Below are 13,850 nucleotides of genomic sequence, written 5' to 3'. Positions count from 1 at the left end.
CTGCAGGGTGCCCAAAATTTTGCAGACGAGATTTTTTGTTTTCTGTTATTTTGAAAGTGTAAATGATGGAAATAAAATCTAACTTTTGTTGACATATTATAAGAATGTCTAATCTGTAATTTGATGCCTTTTGGAGATTTTTCCATCTTTCCTTGGCTTCTTTATGCACATTAATACAAATTTTTAGCTGGGGTGCCCAAACTTTCGATCCCCACTGTATATTATATATATATATATATATATATATATATATATATATATATATATTTTTTTTTTTTTTTTTTTTTTTTTTTTTTTTACTTTTTGCTATTAAAACATGTTCAGTAAAAAAATTTAAAAAATTAAAAATCAAATTTCATCGTACATTTTGGCCCAAATGTATTCTGCTGTCTGCTAAAAAAAATCCCAATACATGTAAATGAAACGGTTTACGTGAAAGTTATAGCATCTACAATGCCAGTATATATACTGTAATTTTTCTTTTTTTATACTCGTAATGGCGGCGATCAGCGACTTATAGCGGGACTGTGGCAGACAATTTGAGACGGGGGGGGAGGATGGGAAGACTGTCACTGACATCCCCAGGGCTAATAAAAAGCACTGACACTGTACTAATGACACTGGGCAGGAAGGGGGTTAACATCTGGGGTGATCAAAGGGTTAACTGTGTGCGTTTTACTGCTTTGTATGGCTCTGATATACTCGACAATTGCCGGGTGCCCGCGGGAAATCACTGGCCAGAACCCAGTGATCGACAGCTGAAACCGCCAATGGCAATCAGCGACTTAAAGCGGGACTGCGGCAGGCATTCTGACACTGGGGGGGAACTGACTGACTGCCACTGACAACCCAACAACACTAATACAGTGATTAGTGTCAATAAAAAGCACTGACACTATACTGACACTGGGCAGGAAGGTGTTAACATCTTGGACGACCAAAGGGTTAACTGTGTGCTGTGTGTTTTACTAGGGAGACATGCTGATTTGTTGTGCTCTGCTGTACAGAGCAAAACAAAGCAGCCTGTTCATGCTGACAGGAAAGATCTGTGTTGTTTACACACAGACCTCTCCCCTTTCACTGTTCCGCGTTGATCGTGCAGGTAGAATCTCCGGTCAGGACCTGGTGATCGACAGCTGGAGCCGCCAATGGCGGCGTGCGTGCCCTCTACCCGGAAATACAAAATCACACACACTTATATATACACATACATACACACGCACACACACGCGCGTGATTTTGCGCAGCCCTGCCGCCCTTTTACTAATGTCATCATAATTTGTTTAGTAGGTTCCCTATACATGGGATAAAACCAACACAATTCGATTTCTGTTCTTCAGAGTTTGATGGGTATAAAATATGCAGTACAAACATAGGGATCGTGAGTCTAAGACAAGATTCGCAAAGCCTAAATGATTGGTTGAGATCTCTTCAACTACAAATCATACATAGAAAGGAATCAGCCAAAATAAATTAAAAAAAGAAGAGATGCAGGACAATTCCTCATTCAACGCCGCCAGCTTGCTTAGGACATCCAAGCAATGTTGAGAATGAGGGGGTTGTCTTGCACCTAGTGTTTTTAATTTATTCAGCTGATTCCTTTCTATATATTGTTTGAAATACACATTGTAAATATATATACACACTATATTGCAGATAGTATTGGCACACCCCTCCAAATCATCGGATTCAGGTGTTTCAATCACCTCCATGGCCACAGGAGTATAAAAACAAGCACCTAGGCATGCAAACGGTTTCTACAAACATTTGTGAAAGAATGAGTCGCTCTCAGGAGCTCAGTGAATTCAAGCGTGGTACCGTGATAGGTTGCCACCTGTGCAATAAGTCCATCTATGAAATTTCCTTTCTACTAAATATTCCACGGTCAACTGTTAGTGATACTATAACAAAGTGGAAGCAACTGGGAACAACAGCAACTCAGCCACGAAGTGGTAAACCACGAAAAAAGAGCGGGGTCAACGCATTCTGAAGCGCACAAGCACACAGTGTGCAGAAGTCGCCAACTGTCTGCAGAGTCAATAGCTAAAGACCTCCAAACTTCATGTGGCCTTCAGATTAGCACAACAACAGTGCATAGAGAGCTTCATAGAATGGGTTTCCATGGCTGAGCAGCTGCATCCAAGCCTTACATCACCAAGTGCAATGAAAAGCATCAGATGCAGTGGCGTAAAGCACGCCGCCACTGGACTCTAAAGCAGTGGAGACGTGATCTCTGCAATGACAAATCACACTTCTCTGACTGACAATCCGATGGACATGTCTGGCTTTGGTGGTTGCCAGAAGAACGGTACTTGCCTGACTGCATTCTGTCAAGTGTAAAGTTTGGTGGAAGGGGATTATGGCGTGGGTTTGTTTCTCAGGGGTTGGGCTTGGCCCCTTAGTTCCAGTGAAGATAAATAGAGCACAATGGATTTTCCCTACTGAACAAAGCCACAAAGGTGATGACATAATTGAAGCATAACTTCACCCTAAATTGGAAAGCTCCACTTAATATTCTCCTCCTCCACTACTTTTGGAACTTTTTTTTTGGGGTGGGGGGGAGGGAAATCGGGTACCTAGTTTTCTCAGATACCCACTCCCACTGGAAGTTCTCCCCTCCACCCTGCCCACAACCTTCTGGGACATGTCACAGGTCCCAGAAGGCTAAGGGACCATACGCACTGTGCAGCTTATGCAAGCGTAGTGGGAAGCCAGCTGTGTCAGCTGAGTCACAGCCAGATTCCCACACTAAACATCAGGGATGCTGAATTTACATTGCCTAAAGGTAACAAGGACATGTAGTTCTGGGCGCAAGGCAGGTAGGTTTTTTTTTTTCTACCTCTAGCCCTGCTACAGTCAAGCAGCAGGGCTCACCTGTCAGGTGGAAGCATTCGGGCGGCAGTGTCAGCCTCTCCGTACCCCCCCCAGTGTGTTTAATGGGATCCGCTTGCCCATCTGCAGGCCCGGGACCGGCTCACCACCAGCTCCCCTCCCCTTCTCCTGACCCGGAAGTGACGTTTGAGGTCACTTCCAGGTCCCCATTCACAGATTCCCGGCAATTAAAGCCAGGGAAGAATGTAATGTGGTGTGCACTGCATTACATTCAGGAGAGCAGAAGGGAGAGATCCAGGGTCTTTTAGACCTTAGATGTCTCAATAAAGAGAACCTGTCACCAAAAAAATCATCACAAAGGGGACATTGTCCCCTATGTGATTAAAAAAAAATTTTTTTTTTTTTAATTGTAAAAAATGAAAAGTTACACCCAAGCACATAACATTCCCCTCCCCACCCAAAAAAGAAAAATTGAGCCCCCTACATATACGCATGTACAAATGTAAAAGTACACGCCTACACATGAAAACGTCGATTGCGAAAAACAAATGAGCTAACTTGTATTTTTTACAGAAATTTTGCAGTAATATCATGCACATAAAAAATTGGAACAACCACTATTTTATTCTCTAATTTCATAAAATATATTATGCTTGGGGGTTTTATGTAATCTTCAGGCCTAAAATGATTTTTTTTTAATCTTGTGCAAAAAACCCAAAAACAGCTCTGGCAGCGAAAGGGATAAAGAATAAGCCGGACACGCCCCTTTCCAGAGGAGCAGCCAATCGGTGCTCATTACACTGCAAGGTTTCTCTCCTCCCTGCTAGTTCCCGGGTGCTGTGCTTGAGACAGGCAGGGAGGGGAGGAGGAGATAAACAGCGCAATGTTAAAAATATTAAACGTTTAAGTCACCATAAAACCCTTTTGTTTTTAAAACATTCCTAATAACACCTCCGATTTAAATATAGTTTTGGTAAAAACATTTTTTATCTGGACAAGAAAATTGAGGCATCGATTTAGTTCCTTGGACAAGTAGTTTAAAAAATTTCCACACCCCTGAACATGTCAGAGCCTGGACCCAAAGACCAGCGAAGAACTGTCCCAAATGTGGAGAGGCAAGTGTCCTTTTTATTATTATAATTATTATTATTAGGTCAGCAGCTACAGTATTTGTAGCTACTGACTTATTTTTTTTAAACAGGTTTTAAATTCTTTAATTCCCTCTGAAGATGGATATAAGGGCAGTCATGTTTATTATATATGCTTTTTTTTTTAATCTACCGCTACGTTTTAACTGGATGTTATTACACAGACATGTTTTAATAAACTAATGTATTGTATATATGTCCCACAGGAATCGAGTTGTCTAATTTGGGTTTAGTTAGGGATGTTAGCACATTTTCCGGTTAATTTTCTTTCTCTTCTTTAACATTACATAGGTCAGGGTCTAACTAATAAACAGACCTTGCACTCATGCCCGATAACTAAAAGATATGATTTAACCCCTTCATGACTGCAACATGCCGTTTAAGTCCCAATGTAGTCTGCCCCTTGGCAATAGATGTAATTACCTTGCAGCAGAGAACTAGGAACGCACAGCTGTGTCTATTACTAGTTCTTATGCAGGCCATAGATGGAGAGAAAACCGGCCGATTTTTCTTTAAAAAAACGAAAAATCGGTCATTCAAGCGGCTGACGTTACCAGCAACGGTAAAAAAAAAAAACCGGCCGATTTTCATCCCGTCTACAGCCGGCAAAAAGTGTCCTAGCAGAGAGCTCCGCTATTTCTTTGACAGTTCTTTGACATTTATAGCGGATGCAACAATGTATCTAGACAGATGTTTTTATTCAGAAACAAATAGATACATTGTTGCAACTGCTATAAATGTCAAGGAACTGTCAAAGAAATAGCGGAGCTCTCTGCAGGGACACTTTTTGCCGGACTGGAATTCCTCCTCTTCTTCATCTTCATCCTCTTCCTCATCCTCTTCATCTTCTTCCTCTTCTTCTTCATCCTCCTCTTCTTTTTGTCTTCCTGTTTTCCTCTTGCAGGTCACTGCTCATGCGCAGATTTTTTTATCGGTGAAAAGATCGGCCGATGTGCCCATCATTGCCGTGAAAATCGGCCGATCGGCAAAATCGGACGATTTTTTTCCAACTTTACCGATAAAAAAAATCTGCCAAAATACCGAAAAACGGCCGAACAATTAGCCCACTAACGATCCGAAAATTGGCCAATTTTATTTTCGGACGAAAAATCGGCCGATTTTCGACCCATCTATGGCCTGCATTAGACCTACTGTCCAACAGACAAATTTGAGAAATAACCTAAACTTCTTCTGAACATCTAAGCTTCAAATGATTGGGTCACAACAGGGTTAAGAGTCTGGAGTTCAGATAAAAATTATGAATAATCATTTTAAGCTTGATTGTCCTTTTTACAAAAATGAGGTGTTCATATGGGGATTAAGCAATATTTTTTCCTTCCACAAGTGGAGGAAAAGAATCTCAGAACAAAATGGTCACTGCTGGCAGCTATAGCGCTGGCAGAGACTGCAAGCAAAAACAAAAAACCCGATAGGCTGGTTGTACTGAAGTCAATCGATGGAATGACTCCTGTACAACCAACCTGCCCAAAGATGAATCAAACCTCCACTGGACCCTGCTGAACCAGCAGATATGGGCAGCTTAAAGTGTTACTAAACCCAGGACCCTGCATTCACTATATCTGGTCTCCCACAGTATACAGAACAAGGAATTGTAATTATTTTAGTAAATATAAACTGCTAAATATCTGTTCTCATCAGAAGTTAAAGCAGTCTTGTGACTGATTAAACCTTGTAAGAGTTTTCTTTCTGCTCTAGGACGTGAAACCCTTGACCCTCTGCCTGGACAGTGCTGACTGGCTGTGTGGAGCACATGCACTCGCCCAAAAAAAAAAAAAAACCTCTCTGTGCGTTTGACTAGGGATTCAGTTTGTATCAGGTTGTCATTTCAACTAAAGGAGGGGCAGAGAAGAAAAGATAAAATCACCTTTTTACACAATGCAGAGGATTAACCCCTTAGGTTCCACAGCGAGTATAACAAGCATGCTTTACTGCATACACAGACTGATTTTACTGTTGTGGGTTTAGTAAAACGTTAAGGATACTCATTTGTTTTAATATACTTATTAGATTTGACGAATACACACAGAAACAGACACGGCAAAAGGTTTCATATACGGATCAACCATAACTTTATGACCACTGACAGGTTAAGTGAATAACATTACTATGGTATCTGAAAGTTTGTGGGACATATTAGGCAGTAAGTGAACATGTTGTCCCTAAATTTGATGCGTTAAAAGCAGAAAAAATGGGCATCGCAGTTTGCTGTGTATAGGGCTAAGTAGCTACAGACCGGTCAGGGTGTCCATACTGACCCGTGTTCACAGTCAAAAATGCCTACAATGGGCACATGAGCATGAGAACCGGACCACGGAGCAATGGAAGAATGTGGCCTTGTCTGATAAATCATGTTTTCTTTTACATTATGTGGATGATTGAGTGCATATGCATTGCTTACCTGGGGAAGAGATGGCACCAGGATGCAGCATTGGAAGAAGGCAACCCAGCAGAGGCACTGTGATGCTTTGGGCAATGTTCTACTGGGACACCTTGAGCCCTGCAATTCATGTGGATGTTACTTGACACATACCACCTACCTAAACATTGCTGATCAAGTTCATGGAAATAGTATTTCCTGATGGCAGAGGCCACTTTCAGCAGGATAATGGGCCATGCACTGCAAGAATGGTTTGAGGAATACAATGACAAGTTTGGGGTGCTGACTTGGCCTCAAAATTCTCCAGATCTCAATCTAATTGAGCATCTGTGGGATGTGTTGGAAAACAGTTTGTTTCACAGAGGCCCCACCTCACAAAGTACAGGACTTAAAGGATCTGCTACTTACAGCTTGGTTGAAGATACCACAGCATACCTTTATAGGTCTACTGGTGTCCATGCCTTGATTGGTCAAGGCTTTTTTTGGTAGCAAAAGTGGGATCTACTCAATATTAGGTGGGTGGTCATAAAGGTATGACTGATCAGTGTATGTAACCATTTTATACAAAATATTAAAGCTCAAATTCAGTTACATTTTATATTGCTACAATGCTAGAGCATGTGTGCATATTATCGCAGCTCACTACACCGCACCTCAAGCTGCATCGCAGTGTGCTCGGGGCACATAGAAAACAATTGTTTTCCATGTGCCCAAGTGGTGACTGGCATTCTTCCAGTGCCGAAAACCACCAGTCACTGCACTAGTGTGAACACACTCTCAGCAGCTCTAAGCCCAACATCCAATAGGAAGTCTCTATACTGCTGCCAGTACTGGACAGTTCATACAGAGCAGACATCAGTCACAGCAGTTAGAAAAGGAATTAGTCCATTGGGGATATATTGGTCCAAATGAACTATTCAAAGTAACACAAGACCTGGAGCTATGCACTATTGCCCACATGCATCTACTGTACACCACTGTTCCCAGCACACTAACCAAGACGTCACCGACTACTCCCAGTAACTGTTCACTATCAGTGGGAGGGGCTCCTAATCATGTGAGCGATGTGACAGTCGAAGCAGTGGGGCCAAGCAGTGGTTCTGTGTGTGAATGGACACAGAGGGGTGTCTTGGGAGCAAGCGTGCTTGTGTTCCCCCATGGCAAGCTGCTTGATCTGGGGGTACTCAGCAGGAGGGAGGGGCCAAGAGCACCAGCGGGGAGCCTGAGGATCAAGACTGCTCTGTGCAAAACCACTGAACACAGCAGGTAAATATGACATGATTGTAATTAAAAAAGGGGAAAGAAAGCCTTTACTATCACTTTAAATAAAAAGTATAATTTTTACCTATAATGTGCATGTTTGACAAGTTACAACATAGGAGAACAATTGGGAGACGGGCAGAATGTTGCTTGCCTGAGACCATCAAAGCACAAGCAGGGGAAGGAGATCATGATAAATGTCATGCTCACTAAAGAGTTTTGCAGTTGTAGGGGATTTTTCAGCACTCCCTTTCCTCTTCTTTAGTGATCTGCAGAGGACTGTCAGCCCTGCTACACTGATCAGTATAAATAACATCATTGCCTAACAATAGCAACACCCACAAACTGGGCTTCTGGAAAGGGAAGAGCAGACATGCTGGACTGGCAAAAGTAGTGAAAGTATTATCTCCACAATCATCCAGTGTTTCTTTGAGAAAACAAGGATCGGCATTGCTAAATTAAACCATGGACCAACATTGCATTTTTCAAACCTAAGAAGACATGTTTAATACTGCAGCATAGGAACTTTCAAAGCATCACAGGTCATGCCAAGAAATGCCAAAGTCACTACTCAAACCACGATTTAGTACTTGCGGATTAGTAGTGTTTGCACTGCCCCAAACAGCATGGTACTGCAATACCATGCAAACTGGTGCCTGCAAACAAACTGTGTTTGAGATCTGCATTTGGGGTGCCATTAACAACACATTGGCTCTCGTATGCAGGTCGCAAGGGCAGTGCAATCACCTTTGATGCAGGAAATGCGCACGGAACGCACCTTTCTCAAACCATGTTCTTGTGTGAGCCGACCCTTACACCCAAACCCAATTTTGCATCTTTGGCATGTGTTATTAAATCTGTACATATCACTGCAACTACCAAGTGTATCCAGGTGAATTAGAGCTCGTTATTTTCAGGACCGAGAGGGCTTTCATTTGGTGGTAAATGTTAATGAATATCTCCTGATTTGCTTAATTATCAAAAGGAAAATTGGCAAAAAAAATGTAACTTTTCTTTTTGGGGGAGGGGATGTTATGCGCTTCGGTGTAACTTTCATTTTTTACAATTAAAAAAAAAAATTTTTTTTTTACTTAATTTTGTTTTCTTCATCACATAGGGGACAATGTCCCCTATGTGATTTTTTGGGTGACAGGTTCTCTTTATTGAGACATCCAAGGTCTAAGGCTGACCATATATTATACAATTTTCTTGACATTTTTGGTTTAGATTTATAATAGGAGGTCAAATCTAACAACACTTTCAATTGTATCCAATTAGGCAGGCTACATAGTTGAAGGTAAATCTAAAGGAAATTGGGCAGAAATTGGACAGAAAATTGTATAGTGTATGGCCAGCCTAAAAGACCCTGGATGCCTCTCCCCTGAATGTAATGCAATGCACATCGCACTGCATTACATTCTTTTTCAGCCTCAATTGCCGGGAAACTCTCAATGGGGACCTGGAAGTGACATCATAACACCCTCACTTCTGGGTCAGGAGAAGAAGGGGAGGGGAGCGGACGTGTCACTTTCCTTTTACTTTCAACGTTTATGGTAAACAGGACAACTAGAGAGGGTGATTCTCCTTAATGGTCCTTTCACACAGAGTGGACCCGTTTAGCAGATCCCCTTGTTCAGCAGATCTCTCCGCTGATCCCCGCTAAGCAAACGGATGACAGCTCTATGTCCACTCCACTGCTGCAGAGCAGACACAGAGATGCTCGCTCTCCTCAATGGGCAGTCGGATGAAAACAGACCACCTGTTAATGTTCTCATCTGACCCAATCCAACAGACGGAAGGGGAATTGGATTCCCATCTGTCCCTTTTTGTTGGATCAGATGTCAGCCAGTGTAAACGAACACATGTCCGTTTACACCCGCTGCTCCATAGAGGAGAATGGAGGTTCCGATTAGGTCCGCTGAAAAAACGGGCAGGCGGATCCGATCAGAACGTCCATGTGAAAGAGCACTTACTGGGACAGCAATAAAACCTGACAGGGGTTCTAATAGCTCTGCACTCAACAAAACTAAAAAAAAGTTTTGCCTTTAGTTATACTTTAAAAGGCAAATTTCACATGTAGATTACAGTATATGTAAAAACGATGACTTATGAGATGATTATGACGTGTGTTTATGTAAAATATATATATTTGTGTGTGCGCAAGTATGTGTTTATATACTGTATATATGTATGTATAAAAGTATGTATGAGATAACTATGTTATGACATGTGTATGTACATACATACAGTCATGGCCGAAATTGTTGGCACCCTTGATATTTCTCCAGGAAATCATGTATTTCTCACGAAACGTATTGCATTAACACATGTTTTGCTATACACATGTTTATTCCCTTTGTGTGTATTGGGACAAAACAAAAAAAGGGAGGAAAGAAAGCAAATTCGACATAATGTCACACAAACCTCCAAAAATGGGCTGGACAAAAGTATTGGCACCCTTTCACAACTGCGGATAAATAAGAATGTTACAAGCATGTGATGCTCCTGTAAACTCACCTGGGGCAAGTAACAGGTGTGGGCAATATAGAAATCACACCTGAAAGCAGATAAAAAGGAGAGACGTTCACTTAACCTTTGCATTGTGTGTCTGTCTGTGCCACACTAAGCATGGACAACAGAAAGAGGAGACGAGAACTGTCTGAGGACCTGAGAACCAAAATTGTGGCAAAATATCAACAATCTCAAGGTTACAAGTCCATCTCCAGAGAACTAGATTTGCCTTTGTCCACAGTGCGCAACATTATCAAGAAGTTTGCAACCCATGGCACTGTAGCTAATCTCCCTGGTCGTGGACGGATGAGGAAAATTGATGAAAGATTGCAACGCAGAATAGTCCGGATGGTGGATAAGCAGCCCCAAACATGTTCCAAAGACATTCAAGCTGTCCTGCAGGCTCAGGGAGCATCAGTGTCAGCGCGAACTATCCGTCGACATTTAAATGAAATGAAACGCTATGGCAGGAGACCCAGGAGGACCCCACTGCTGACACAGAGACATAAAAAAGCAAGACTACAGTTTGCCAAAATGTACTTGAGTAAGCCAAAAGCCTTCTGGGAAAACGTCTTGTGGACAGATGAGACCAAGATAGAGCTTTTCGGTAAAGCACATCATTCTACTGTTTACCGAAAACGGAATGAGGCCTACAAAGAACAAAACACAGTACCTACGGTAAAATATGGTGGAGGTTCAATGATGTTTTGGGGTTGTTTTGCTGCCTCTGGCACTGGGTGCCTTGACTGTGTGCAAGGCATCATGAAATCTGAGGATTACCAAAGGATTTTGGGTCGCACTGTAGGGCCCAGTGTCAGAAAGCTGGGTTTGCGTCCAAGATCCTGGGTCTTCCAGCAGGACAATGACCCCAAACATACGTCAAAAAGCACTCAGAAATGGATGGCAAAGAAGCGCTGGAGAGTTCTGAAGTGGCCAGCAATGAGCCCAGATCTAAATCCCATTGAACACCTGTGGAGAGATCTTAAAATTGCTGTTGGGAAAAGGTGTCCTTCCAATAAGAGAGACCTGGAGCTGTTTGCAAAGGAAGAGTGGTCCAAAATTCCGGGTGAGAGGTGTCAGAAGCTTATTGATGGTTATAGGAAGCGACTGATTTCAGTTATGTTTTCCAAAGGGTGTGCAACCAAATATTAAGTTAAGGGTGCCAATACTTTTGTCCAGCCCATTTTTGGGGTTTTGTGTGACATTATGTCATATTTGCTTTTCTGCCTCTGTTTTATATTTGTTCCAATACATACAAAGGGAATAAACATGTGTATAGCAAAACATGTGTTAATGCAATACCTTTTTTGTGTGAAATACTTGATTTTCAGGAAAAATATCAAGGGTGCCAACAATTTCGGCCATGACTGTATACACATTATATATATATGTGTGTGTGTAATATGATGTATGTGTGTATCTGTATATGATGTTAGGACATACTGCATGTGTGTGTACATATATGTAAAGCATCGTACATAGGATGACAATACCGGACAAATGATCGTCCACTGTTTTTTTTGCACGCCAGTCTCATATTGAAAATGAAGAAGTTACTAAAGTTATGAAAATTCTCGTAAGACAGAATACAACTTCGGAAGTGAGGTAATGTATTGTATCCTTTCCAAGCATGCGCAGTCTTAGGCACTCAATTTTTTTCAAATACTGTACTAATTACACAAAAAATGTTTGTTCTGTTATCTTAGGAGAACATTTTTCGAGCTTGTCCCTTCGGATTTTTTCCCAAGAACTGTTGTGACCAGCTCTTAAAAGCTGTGTACGAATTAATAGATCCGAACACTATTTTTTTTTGTTTCCATCTGATTTTCGCATCGTGTGTACTAGGCATACGTGTCTGCATGTGATGATTATGTTATGACGTGAGGGCACATATACATGCATGTGTGCGTGTCTATATGTATGTGTGTGATAATTATGTTATGATATATATGTGTGTGTGTGTGTGTGTATGTACATGCATGTATGTGATGATTATGTCATGACATACTTTGTGTGTGTGTGTATATATATGTGATGATAATGTTATGACATACTGTATGTGTGGGTGTATATACGTACAAGTATGTTTATATGTTTGTATGTATGTGATGGTTATGTCATGACATGCTGTATGTGTCTATGTGTGCATGTATATGATAGTTATGTCATAACATACTGTATATGTCTGTATGTATATGTAAGTGTGTATGTATGTGAGGATTATGTCATGACATACTGTAAGTGTGGGTGTATATATGTACAAGTATGTATACGATGATTATGTCATGACATACTATATGTGTGTATGTGATGGCTATGTCATGACATACTGTATGTGTTTGTATGTATATGTGTGTATGTGATGGCTATGTCATGACATACTGTATGTGTTTGTATGTATATGTGTGTATGTGATGGCTATGTCATGACATACTGTATGTGTTTGTATGTATATGTGTGTATGTGATGGTTATGTCATGACATACTGTATGTATATGTGTGTATGTGATGGTTATGTCATGACATACTGTATGTGTCTGTGATGGTTATGTCATGACATACTGTATGTGTCTGTGATGGTTATGTCATGACATACTGTATGTGTCTGTGATGGGTATGTCATGACATACTGTATGTGTCTGTATGTATATGAGGATTATGTTATGACGTGTGTATGTATGTGATGATGAGCTTATGAAGTACTGTACATGTGTGTATGAATAGATGTCTGCATGTAAATGTATGTGATGATGATAGTATGACATCTATATATATGATGAGGATGCTATGGCACCTCTAACACAAAGCTGTGATGTAGGCCAGGCCTGATCCCCCCTCCTGCTCCTGTCAGCCCCCTGGCAGTGCCCCCTCAGCAAGCAGGCAGCCAGTGTGGGGATGGCAGTAGACAGAAGGGAAGGCCTGGAGAGCAGACAAGATGGAGGAAGCTGTATACACTCACCATGTAGAGGGTGAAGGGGAAGCAGAGCAGGAAGAGCCATATGTAGAGGTGCAGGGTGTTGACAAAGGTGCTCTGGTGGGGGTCGTAGTACCAGCCCCCGGTGATGGAAGCCCACACTCCCTGCCGGAGGATTTGCAGCGTCTGAGAGCCCATGGTCCTCCGTGTCACCCCTCCGGGCCGCCTTCACCTTCCCGTCCGAAGAAGAAGAGGGACACGGCGTTGGGGGAAAGGCCCGGACGGCCTCACATCGGCCATTTTATCCCCTCTCACCCCCGGAGGAAGCTCGGGTCCTCCAGCGACGAGCGGCCTTAGCCCTCAGCGCTCGTTCTCCCTTCAGCACGACCAGAGAGCTCGGGCTAGATCGTCTCCAGCACCCAGCAGAGGGATCGGCCGGAGACACCAGCGCCACCTAGTGTAAGAGCCTGGAACGTAACATGCCCTATCCTGCTGAATGGAGCCGTGTGTTATTATTAGTTCACCCAGCGCACTTCTACTGAAATGGAAATGAATATGTCGTCATCATGCATTCTTTTTTTTTACAGAAGTAGAAATGTGTGTTTACATTTTACAAATAATGATCCAAACAGCAGTACAAAGAGTTACAATGGGGTTGTTGTAGTAACGTGTAACATACATAAAGAAATATAAACAGCAGTAAAGAGCTAATAAAGGTATGTGGATGGGCTTATCATATTGATGTTTTGCTGAATGAAAGGTTACAGAGCCCAGGGGGAGGGGTACG

The 13,850-nt window shown here is 42.1% G+C and overlaps 1 protein-coding gene across 7 annotated transcripts in view; it reads right to left on the bottom strand.

Annotated features, from left to right (window-relative positions):
- Positions 1-13,459, bottom strand: part of PCNX1 (pecanex 1) — a 236,382-nt gene extending 222,923 nt beyond the window's left edge. For all 7 annotated transcript variants that reach the window (XM_089686842.1, XM_089686844.1, XM_089686845.1 and 4 more), the window contains exon 1: positions 13,109-13,459. In XM_089686842.1, coding sequence (XP_089542968.1) covers positions 13,109-13,261 — 153 coding nt within the window. In that variant the 5' untranslated portion in view covers positions 13,262-13,459. The remainder of the gene's footprint in view (positions 1-13,108) is intronic.
- Positions 13,460-13,850: the final 391 nt, after the last annotated feature.

The sequence above is a fragment of the Staurois parvus genome, unplaced genomic scaffold (assembly GCF_062004578.1).
Source record: "Staurois parvus isolate SC_StPar_1 unplaced genomic scaffold, SC_StPar_1.0 ptg000414l, whole genome shotgun sequence".
In the NCBI taxonomy this organism is placed as follows: Eukaryota; Metazoa; Chordata; class Amphibia; order Anura; family Ranidae; genus Staurois; species Staurois parvus.
This window is presented reverse-complemented; position numbering and strand designations above follow the sequence as displayed.